Source organism: Vitis vinifera, chromosome 18 (assembly GCF_030704535.1).
Source record: "Vitis vinifera cultivar Pinot Noir 40024 chromosome 18, ASM3070453v1".
Classification (NCBI taxonomy): Eukaryota; Viridiplantae; Streptophyta; class Magnoliopsida; order Vitales; family Vitaceae; genus Vitis; species Vitis vinifera.
Window position 1 is genome coordinate 29,747,331 of NC_081822.1, and position 12,171 is coordinate 29,759,501.

The following is a 12,171-nucleotide window of genomic DNA, read 5'->3' on the forward strand; positions in this document are numbered from 1 at the left end:
CTTTTGTTTGTGATAATCCTCCCCATGTATTTTGGATTTTCCTCTTCATTAATCTTTATCATGTGAGATGATGAAAGTGTTTGTTAAGAGCTATTGCTCTTACCTTTATGGAAAAGAAGAAGACTGTTTGGTTTTCGGAAAAATTTGAGGGATAATGCAAGAGAAAGAAAATAGAGAAGATATGCAAAACGAAAAAGAGTAAAGAAAAATAAAAATAAATTTTAAATCATTAAATTATTTTTATATACTACTTCAAATTTATTTAACTTATTTTAATTGTTTGATATAAAGATTAAATAATTTTAAAATACACAAATTTCTAACTAATTTTAATTATATTTGTTTTTTTTTATGATAAAATCAAATATAAGAAAATCATTTTTTTTTTCCAGTTCTTAGTAGTTTCTAGGAACCAAACATAACCAAAAGATTTATGAAAAATATTTTTCGGATGATCTTGAGATTAGCCATTGTTATTTGATAGTTGGTAACGAGAGCCCATCAAAGCACTTTTATTTGTAACATTTTTTAGAATCATTTAGCTGATTGCTTAATTATATTGGTAGAAGCAAAAAGTATTGCATGGCAGTTAAACTATTAAGTGTTATATTGGTAGAAGCAAAAAAAATTATGTTATATTAAGTTTAAATACTGAATTTAATTTGATCATTTTAAAGAGAGATAATGATCTAATTTTTGTAAGAAAGCATTTTTCAAAAATAGGAAGTGTTTTTAAACTCCTTTCAAAATCAATCCCAATCAAACTTCGAGTCAAATTATGACTAATCATTTGAATGATTACTTTTGTGTTTTAACTACACAAATTTTATCCATTAAATTTTTTAGAAAACTAAAAATCTTTCTTTTTTTTGTTTGTTCTCTTATCAATGCCATGGTTAACTTGATAGTAGGAGAGGGGTTGGCCAAGTCGGCCTAACCCTTATACTAATCTTCTACTCATAGCTTCATGAACAAGGATAGTTGAGGATAACTTCGAGTCAATAAAGGACAAAATAATATGCACTTTAAAAGTCGGATTTGTTATAAACAAATGTCATGTTATTAGCCAATACCTCTAATTTTACCTTAGATATCTTGTTTCAATGAAAACAAAAGTAGTTTACTTTAGTCATTATTCATTGTTTTATTATTTCTCAAACTTTCATCCAAAATTTTCTCTCTCTCTCTCTCTCTATATATATTAATGATATCAATATTCTCTTTGTTTCAGGCTCGTTATTTAGAGGAAAGAGCAAAGAAACAAAGAGAGATTAATAAATAAAGAAATAAAGTATAAGAATATTATGAAAGAAAATCAAAGTAATTAGAATAATTTCTAGTGTATATTCAAATGAGATTTGCTTTTTCTTTAGTGAGTTTCTAGATTTATTAATGAAAGTATTATAATGGTGTAAAAATATAATAACATAACAAATTTCGATGATGAAATTTTTGTGAGGAGGGAAGAGTGTAACATTCCCACCTTGAAGTCAAGGATATTTATGTAATTTGCAAATTAATTTTTTTAAAAAGGAAAAGGTGAGGGAAGAGTGTAACATTCCACTTTGAATTTAAGGATATTTATGTAATTTACAAATTAATTTTTTTAAAACGAAAAGATGAGTGAGATATTTTTGGTTTTGTAACCACTCACTATTTTTATCCCGCTCTAATTTCTCCTCATTATCAAAAATTGAAAAGACGAAATAGTGTATAAAAGCAAAAACCAAAAAGGAAAAGAAAATTTTAGTATAAAACGAGATTAGGTTTAAATATTAAATTAAATTGAACATGCAAAATGTTATAAATTGAATTGAATAAAATAGGATAATCATTGAATTTATTTTTGAGATATTTAAAAACTTATAATGTTTTAATTATGCTTTAATTATTTGAATCAATCGAGGACATGTGAAATAATCTTATAGCCCTTGGCTTCTAAGTTCAGGGTGTCACATTTGGATTGTTAGATATACAATGAGGCTAATAAACAATATATAAATTAAATATCAATTTCCCTAAATATTTTACTAATAGACCAAAAATTAATAAATAAAAACTTATCACTAATATTTATTTAATTATAATTCTTTTTCCAAAAGAAATAAAAAAAAATTCTACATCGCGATTACTTTTCAAAATAGACACCAAATTAATTTTTTAAGTCACATCAGTTTCCATTTTATAATTTTGTTTATGTTAAAAAAAGTTTTAACTTTAAGGTTAAAATCATAATCACCAACTATAACTTTTATATAAAAAATAAAAAAAATAATATATAGACCCTGAAGTGGCATGAACGTACTACTTTGATGAATATTTTCAAAATAAATCAAGATTAATTTTTTTTTTTTTTCAAAAAAGATTACTTTGATTGCAAGCTCAGATCGAGAAGTATATCTTAATATAAATGAAATGGATATTAATACAATACCATCAAATAATATATGTTTATATGCATGTGCATTATAACTTAAGTTTTATATAAATATACAATGGGTTTGGGCTTGGTTCTGTTACTTTAGCCCTTAACCTAAGCTCGACCCAAATTTATATTGGGTTGACATTTTTTTGCTTAAGACCGGCCCAAATTTCAATTTAAGCCCAACACAAGAAAATCCGGCCCATCCTTGGGCCTTAAAACCCAGATAGTAGAGCAGCCGTTCCGCAGCGACAAGAGAAGATGTCAATGAGCGAAGATGAGGAGGCGGAAAGACGTCGCTTAAGGCGCCAGAGGGAGATTGAAGAAGCCCTCGAAGTCAAGTCTCTCAGACGCATCATCAGCGCATATCTCAAGTACTTTTCATCTTTTTCTATTTTTGCAATTTTATTTTATGTTTGAATTTTTCTGAAAATAATTCATTTCTTACTTTGATTTCTACTTATCCAATCAGAGGTTTCGATGCTTTCATTTTTCACTTCAGTTGTTTTTTTTAATGAGCTACTGATGCAGTAGGGGCTTTTGATTCATTTGTTTTATTTTTTAAGGCTACGTTTGGTTGGTAAGAAAAACTGAGGGAAAGGAAAAAAATGGTACTAAACGGAACTCTCGTTTGAGCTTGATAAGATGTTTGTTTTTCAATTGGCTTAAATATGTATTTTGGCCTTTTAAAAATAAAATAAAATATTCTTATCAATGAAATTGAGAAATTTTGATTTAAATATTATTTATTTTTTCCTTTTTTAGCCTATTTATTGATTATTTTTTTCTAGAATTTTCTTTTGGTGATTTGGCAATGGGGGAACGGTTGGTTCTCTCCCCCAGAGGCTGCTTTTAGTTCTCGGGAAAATGCGAGGGAAAATAAAATGCAAGTTTCGGTCAAATAATATTTTTCTTAAAATGGTAATCATTTGAGACTTTGGTTTTTTACTTTTCACATAAAGTTCTTCTATTGCTTCAGTTTTTCAATTTATCTACATTGCCGGTTTTTTTTTTATCAAACATGTGGGTTCTGATGAACTTGAAATGTTCTATTTTGATTTTTAAAACCATAATTTTGGTAATAAATCACTTTATTTATTTATTTATTTTTTTATCTCTGGGTTTTTTATTGTTGTTCGTTTGGGTGGTTTGATCACTGGGAAAAATGTTGGTTCTGTTTGGTTCTCAAGAAACTGTGATGGAAAGGAAAAAGAAAATAAGAAAAGGCGAAGCTTCAAAATTGCTGAATTTTCTACCTTTTTGTTCTTTCCCTTGTTGTTAGTGGGGTCCAAAAGGAGCCTAAATCTTAATTCTGATATTAAGTTCCCAATCTTTCTTAGATAAAGTTGTCATTGATTTGTGTAAAGTAGAGATGGAATCAGAAAGTTGGCATTTGCTTGGTGCTGATTATCTTTGCAATTGATACTTTTATTATTTTTTGTATAGCCAAAAAATTTCTCCTTTCAGTTTATAATTTTGCAATTCTGGAAAATTTCGGGTTATGTATTTTGTGAATAGAGCTTTGGAAATAAATGTATAAATATTCTATGAAAATTGACTGTATGAAATAAGTTATGAGTAGTTTAATCATATGGGATCTGCTGGGTTATGTATTTTGTGAATAGAGCTTTGGAAATAAATGTTTAAATATTCTATGAAAATTGACTGTATGAAATAAGTTGAGTAGTTTAATCATATGGGATCTGCTTGTTGTTTTTCTAAAGAATCAAACTATTGTTTCTTATATTTTAAAAACTGAGAGCTCAAGGACATTTTTCAAAAAATCGTATCCGTTGTCAAACAATCTCTTAGCTTTTGAAATTTAAAATCACTGCTATTATTCTTTGTTTCTTTAGTTTGTCATGTTGAAAGTTTTTGTATTTTAGGAGATAGTTATGTCCAGGCTGAATTCTAAAACAATGGCTATGTTATTTGTAGAGAGTGAAACAAACTGCAATGCCAAACTGCATTACAGAATGCCAGGGGATGTACCAAAAAAACCAAAACTACAAATAGAACTATGATTAATTGGATGGGCAGAGTGAGAACATACTGGGATGATGAAAAATCAATTGTCTCTTATAGTTAGACTTTTAAATTACCTTCCAATCTGGAACCTGATGTTTGAATTACATAATCCTTAATTGATACCAGTACCACAAAGAAGGATGCATTAAATATTGTGATACAGATGATATGATTGCCATTAAAATAACTCATCTAGCATTGGAACATTGCCAAGGGGCACTGCTCTTTGTGCCTTCCTGTTATCAGATCAGACTGTTAAGCCCATGGAGATGGGTTGTAAGAGTATGCTCCAACCTTGGTGTATGGTAATGAACCAAGTACAGGACATCTACCAAACCAGAAAGCACCTAATAACTCATCATTGCTGGATATATATATATATATATATATATATATATATATAATTAAGATAATAAGGATGCCAAGGTGGAGTACCAATATGTGTCAGTTGCAGGGAATAACTGGATGCAAGGTTTTGTCAGAGTGATACGAACCTGGAGTCAAGTTATTGCTGTTTTGGAGGCTATTTTGAGAGTGGAGCTTAGCAGGGATAGAGTGTGTTTTAAGATGGAGGTTAGCTAGAGATGGTTGCTTCATTGTTAACTTTTTCCTGTAGGTTGAGGATAGGGGGAGAATTGCAAAATTACAGTATCTGGATAGCAGGTTATCAAACCGAATATTCGGGTATCAAATTTGGTTTATTTTACGTTGCTTCTTATCTAAATCTACTAGTTTCTTCATTATTTGTAACAGTTCTTTACTTGGGAGGTTGGGATCTCTCTATTCCGTACATATTTGTTCCTGAGTTTTTTGAAATAAATAAAGCGGGTGAAGTCTTTGGAACGACAATTGGTATCTTTATTACATTAGCCAAAACTTATTTGTTCTTGTTCATTTCTATCACAACAAGATGGACTTTACCTAGGCTGAGAATGGACCAACTATTAAATCTTGGATGGAAATTTCTTTTACCTATTTCTCTAGGTAATCTATTATTAACAACTTCCAGACATTTCGGGTTAAGAAGATGTGAAAGCGCATTTTGCCGAGTTCCTTAGAGAGAGTTGTCTCGCGCCCCTAGGTATTCTCTACCTACCCACTTGTGTCGGTTTCGGGTACTACCTGGAATGAAAGAACAAAAATGGATTCATGAAGGTTTAATTAATGAGGAGTAGTGATATTAGACAACCCGCCCTTTCTCTTTTTTTTTGACTCTGTGGGGGAAAAATTTGACTATGGTCTAGGTTATGTGCAGAGGGCAAACTTTGTTTAACTGTGTAACTACCCTACTTCTGGAGACTTGTGGTCCATGCTTCTTTATTCTCTTTGATATTGCATGGCTCCTGCTGTCCTGAAGTCTTCCCAAAGAGGAGGAAAGAAGTTATGCTCAGACGGCATGATAAGTTTGTCCAATGGGATGGGATGAAGGTTTTATGTTCAGCTCCCTTTGCCTGGCATGATGTGTTTGGCTTGAACCAAATATTGTGTCTTCATTGAAGGGATTGAGAACTTGGAAAGGAAAGCAATTATTATGCTGCACCTCTGTTTATCTGGAATGGACTTTTTCTTCGATTTAATTCTTAGTTTTGGGGTGTTTGGGCTGTAGTGGGTGATGAGGATTGTTCTGTTGCGTCTGGTTGTAGGTTCACATTCCTTCATGGATTTTTCTATTTTACACTTTCTTTTTTCAATTTTTTTGGTGTAATTTGATATTTCCTGAATTTTGCCCCTTGTGTAATCTTTCTCTTCGTTATTCATGTGTACTTAAGTCACATGATGCTTTTCCCTGTTATACTAATATGTTTTTTTTCCTGTTCTGTTCACCCTTCCAAATCTAGTTCCTGATTGTGCTGGCTTATACAGGTTTATCTTAATTTTTATCTGTAATCACGTTACTTTCTGGTCGTTATACTAATCTAGCTGTCTAAATCACTGGTATGTTTTACATATGCCATTCAATGAATTTTTCCAGTCTTGACCATATCTATTCTTCTTGTATATACAGCTATCCAGATGCTGCAGAAGATGATGTCAGAAGATATGAAAGATCTTTTAGAAGGCTTCCACCTGCCCACAAGGTAATTTCATTCTCCTAGTGGTCTACATTTTCTAGTAAATTTCTGAAGTTGTAATTGGGAAATTGAACTTAAAAGAGTTATTCATCCATATGATCATCCTGATGATGACAGCAATGACAGACTAGGATTATGCATTAATCAGTGAAAGAAAGAACTACATATCAATCCTAAAAATCTGGGAGAAATTCCATAATGACCCTTTTATACCTGTTGTTTTTTGCCTGCATCAATAACCCATTGCATTAAGTAATGAAAGAATTAAAGTACATTTGGAAGAGTGAGCTGTCCTCCAAAGAAAAACGAAGAACTAGCTATACAATCTTAAAAATCTAGGAAAATTTCCATTCCCAAAAGAGCCACTAGAAGAATTTCACACCCTTTTATAACATGCTGTTTTGTGCTTTCAGTTGTTCTATTTCCCACACAGAATGATATAATGCTCTATAGATCACTGCTCTACAACTGAATGACCATTGCCTCAAAAAAATATTAACAATCTCATTGTGATCGTATTTTTTATCAAAGAAAACACATAAGGCTTTTAAATATGTTTTTTGTCTGTGTAAAGAAAACAAGACCCTGGAAGAGGTAGAGTTGTAAAATGAAGATATGAGTTTGTGACCAAGATTCTTTTTGTGATTAGGACATCCTTGGAGGGCTAGGGCTCATTTGAGATTGATTTTAGGCCCCCTAGAATTGTTTTTGTAAAATTAGGTCTTATAATCATTTTTATAATAATTTTTACAACTAGTATGTTTGCTAGAAGTAAAAAACTTATTGTTGTGAATATGTTTACCTTAAGTTGGTGAAAATATTAAGTTGAAAGCATTCATCTTTCCCTTAGGTTAATTCAATTGATGATCAAATCAAATTGTCTTCCATAGATCTTCAGGAATTCTTGCTTGCCTTTGCAGCTACTTTACTAGTGGAATGGCATATATACTGCCTTTAACGTTCTTCTTTTGATCCACTGGCAGCATTTTCCAACTAGCTAGTGGATTAGCAATTCATGCCTTTATTGACTCTTCCTTTTCCAATCCACTACCATTGAATTTGGAATCAATAAGTGTGGTTTACTCCTACCCTCAAAGAAACTTCCTTCTCTCTTTCCTCTTTTTAATGCATTTTCCTTAAAAAATGTCTTTAACACTCACATTAATTGTCATATTCGGGACTTCGCATACTTTCAGTCAAATAAGACATGGATAACTGCTCACAAGTACAAAAACTATCCAAAATGTATGAAACTGATATCAATTATTCAAGTTAGATTGTGATGCAAATGGTTCAAATTGTTGATTTAGGTCTTGGATTCATGGTGTTTTTGCTTGACTTGGAATTGGAGATACGATTTGGTTTTGGATTAAATCTAAATGCTATGTAATAAGCAATGCCAAAAAATCCAAAAAATACCTCAGGGAAAAAAAAAATGAAAAGATAGGAAACACTAATTGAGTAATTTTATTTTTATTTTTATAAACTGTTGTCTTTCTAAGTCCCAACATATTTGGATGGGGATTTCAAGCTTCTTTCATTGTCTCTACTCTGATCCAAGGATTTTAAGACTCTGCATTAAGGTGGTTGTTTTAAGAGCTATTGATGAATTGTATGGAGTAGGCTTGGAGAGTGTCTTAGCTGCATTATCTGATCTTTGGGAGAAAAACACTTGTCTTCTTTTCAGAATTAGGATTTTTGATGCTAAGAACTTTGCCTAGTGTTTTGTTGAAAATTAAAATATTTATATAATTCATGCCATTCTTTTTAAATAAGTAATTGCTTGTTGTAAATATTTAAATAATTCATTCCACGATCTTTTAAGTAATTAATTTCTCAAGCTATCTTATTTTTTAATACCATTTTTTACTTGTTTGCAGGCTTTATTGTCTCACTACCCTTCAAAATTTCAAAGGCTGAGACGGTACAGTTCCCTTAACCTAATTCTTGAAATATAAAGATAAAATTGCTAGCAAGAGCAATATAAATTCATTTATTTTTTATGCATATTTGGTAAGGAGTATATCATGGAGCAATTCAAGGGATTGAATAGCTGTATATTAGACTTTTTTCCCCCTCTAATCATTGTACAAATTGTGTATTTATACCTTGTAAAACTTTTTTGGTCTAATTAAGTGAGAAATCATTTTCTTCTCTCTTTCTTTCTTCCACTCACTTGGTATCAAATCCTAAAAGGATATTTTAATGTTTTTCCTAACTTTTTACTAGCCTTCATTACGTTCATTCATTTCATTGCCTTTATATTCCTTCTCCTTCCTCTCCTTCTACCTTTTGTTTCTTCAATGGTGGGAATTTCTAAAAAAACTCATACTGAAACAACCCAACAACCTAGATCAGCACCATTGTGATATTCAAACCCTTCATATTGCTCTGGAGTCCTAAGGGCTTGGCTATGGAAGGTTCCTTGGTTATCAATAAAATAAAATAAAATAAAATAAAAAGAAAAAGAAAAAACCTTCATATTGCTCCTAAAAAAAATTAAATGCTTAGATTTTTTTTTTTTTTGGTGGTCACAAGCTGTGCAATGTTTCCTTAGAGTAGAGGAAAGATGAGGTATTTTCATGGTACCATTAAGAGACCAAAAAATTCAAATCGTTCTTTCGAATTATGGGAGGTTGAAAACTTTTAGGTCATCTCATGGTAGATCAATTCTATGCAACCTGAGATCAATAAACCTTTTCTATTCTTTTCTACTACCGAAAAAGTTTGGGATGCAATATCGGACATAGGGAAGTCATCTCATGGTTGATCAACTCTATGCAACTTGAGGTCAATAAACCTATTCTATTCCTTTCTACTACCAAAAAAGTTTGGAAGATGCAATATCTTGAGCATATTTTAAGAAAGGAAATGTTGCTCCTATATTGGAATTGAATACAATATTTCACAATACAAAGCACGGAGATCTCATTTTGACTACCTGCTACAATTTTTAGGTCATCTCAAGGTTGATCAACTCTATGAAACCTAAGATCAATAAACCTTTTCTATTCTTTTCTACTACCAAAAAAGTTTGGGATGCAATATCTCGGACATAGGCAAGTCATCTTATGGTTGATCAACTCTATGCAAGTTGAGGTCAATAAACCTTTTCTATTACTTTCTACCACCAAAAAAGTTTGAAAGATGCAATATCTAGTACATATTTTAAGAAAGGAAATGTTGCTCCTATATTGGAATTGAATACAATATTTCACAATACAAAGCAGGGAGATCTCATTGTGACTACCTACTACAACACTGACGGTTTTATGACAGGAATTGGATTTGTATCTTCATTTAGAGATGACAACACCAGATGATGCGATGATGTTGGAAGAAATGTTGGAATGAGATAGAGTTTTTTAATTTTTAGTGGGGCTTAATACTGAGTGTGATGAGGTGAAAGTTGAATGCTTGGTAATGAACCTTCTCCATATTTAGATGAAACTTTCTCTTATGTGAGAAGTGAAGAGGATTGTACGACTCTGATGATGAAGCCCATTTCACAAGAAAGCTTAGCACTTAAAATAGTTCAAGTGACTGCCAACTTTGTTGCCACTTGTCAAGCAAACTAGGGATAGAAAACCAAGACATAAAAGTGAAGCATGCTGGAAACTACATGGAAAACCTCTTCCTCTTGGTGACAAAGGAGGAAGGTAGTCTTATAAGAAGATGAATCAAAGTGTGACCATCTAGAATTCTGAACCTACAGTTAACACGCTTAGTGGGACAACTTAACACTTAGATGATGCCCTTTTCACCAAGAGTCAATTGGAAGCCTGGTACAAAATTTCGGGATAGATTGGGAGCTTAAACTCTTGTAATATTGCTCAATTAGGTAATACCCATACAACTTTGAGTGCCTTTGACAATGTCTCATCAAATCCTTGGGTCATTGATTTAGGGGTAAGTGATCATATGATTAGTGATTTACCTGCCTTTGTGATTCATATTCTATGTTTAAGAAAAGATGAAAGTCAAGGTTGGCAATTGCTGTTTTATTCCCATTCATGGGAAGGGTTCAATTTCTCTGTCTTCTTCTTTGACATTACCATTTGCTCTTATGTCGTAACTGTTGCTTGTAATTTGTTGTCCATTAGTAAGGTTACAAAAGAACTAAATTGTTCTGTAACTTTTTTTTTTTCCTACTCAATGTGTTTTTTAAGACCTAGCTACAGGGAAGAGGATTGGAATTGCTAAAGAGAGAGAATTGTATTACTTACATCTTGAAGTGCACAAAAGTGCTCAAGTTCATGTCACTAAGGCACTCAAGAATAAAGAGAAGGAGATTTGGTTGCTGCACTAACGACTAGGACATCCAAACTTTGTTTCCCTTAAAACTTTCCTAAAGGTTTTTTGTTCTAGACTCTTATAAATTCTAGTATGAAATTTTTGATTGTGTTCTTTCATGCGCAAAATAAAAAATCTAAAATCCCGTTTTCTATCATTCACAGTGACATATGGGGATTGTCTCATGTTACTTCTTATTCTGGTCTTAAATAGTTCATAAACTTCATTGATGAGTGCACTTGCATAACTTGGATTTACATTATTAAAGAGACATATGAAGTTACTACCATTGTCAAATCATTCTACACAATGATTCAAAATCAATTTCATATTTAATTTTTTCGGATAGACAATGGGAAAGAATATTTTAACAATAGTTTGAGATCTTATCTTCTTGAAAATGAGATTGTTCACCATTCCTCATGTTTTGATACACTCAAACAAAATGGAGTAGAGGAGAGAAAAAAGAAGTTGCTAGAGCCTTACGGTTTTCCCACAATGTCCTTAAAATTTATTAGAGTGATGTTGTCTTGGCTGTTGCCTATTTAATCAGTTGCATGTCCTAAGACTCTAAACTCCAAAATCTCTTGTCTAGCTTCTAAAAACACTTTTTCACTTCAGGTCCCTTCCTCTTAAGGTTTTTGAGTGTGCAACCTTTTTTCATCTTCCAAATAGGTATGTTCTAAAAATAGATCCTAGAGCCATTAAGAGCATATTTCTGGGCTAATCACCTAAACAAAAGTGTAAAAGTGTTTTCACTCTCCTAAGAAAAATTTTGTCACTATGATTGTAAAATTCTTTGAAGATTTGTTGTACTTTTCTAAGATAGATCTTAAAACTACATAAAAGATCTATCATATCCTCTGTCCTATCATTCATATCCTTTGGATCAATCTAATCTATTTAGACCATAGAGCCATTAAGTGCATATTTTTGGGTTAATCACCTAAACAAAAGGGTATAAGTGTTTAAATTGGGGCCTAAATAACCGATGAAGATTTATTGTGATAATAAAAAGCCGCAATCAATATGACACATCCAATTCAACATGATTGTACCAAATATGTTGAGGTGGATAGACACTTGATCAAAGAAAAATTGAGAGTCGACAAATTTCCATACCTTTTATAATAACCAAGTTTCCAATTGCATATATTTTCACAAAAGAAATCTCAACAATAATGTTTGAATCTACAGTTGACAATTTAAGAATGTATAACATTTATGCACCAGCTTGAGGGGGAGTGTTAGTAAGAACAACATAGAAGCTGTCCAGATTCATAGAACTTGGTTCAGTAAATGTTTTGTGTATCTTTGGTAGGGAGTAGATCATGAAGTAACTTTAGGGATTGAATC

The 12,171-nt window shown here is 31.7% G+C and overlaps 1 protein-coding gene across 2 annotated transcripts in view; it reads left to right on the plus strand.

Moving 5' to 3' along the window:
* The first annotated feature begins 2,665 nt into the window (after positions 1 to 2,665).
* The window catches only part of LOC100852521 (uncharacterized), a 47,516-nt gene continuing 38,010 nt past the window's right edge, over positions 2,666 to 12,171 (plus strand). For both annotated transcript variants that reach the window (XR_788445.3, XM_010667121.3), the window contains exons 1-3: positions 2,666 to 2,796; positions 6,456 to 6,528; positions 8,403 to 8,446. Coding sequence is in view for 1 of the 2 variants with exons in the window: in XM_010667121.3 (XP_010665423.1) it covers positions 2,684 to 2,796; positions 6,456 to 6,528; positions 8,403 to 8,446 (230 nt within the window). In the remaining variant the exon portion in view is untranslated. The remainder of the gene's footprint in view (positions 2,797 to 6,455; positions 6,529 to 8,402; positions 8,447 to 12,171) is intronic.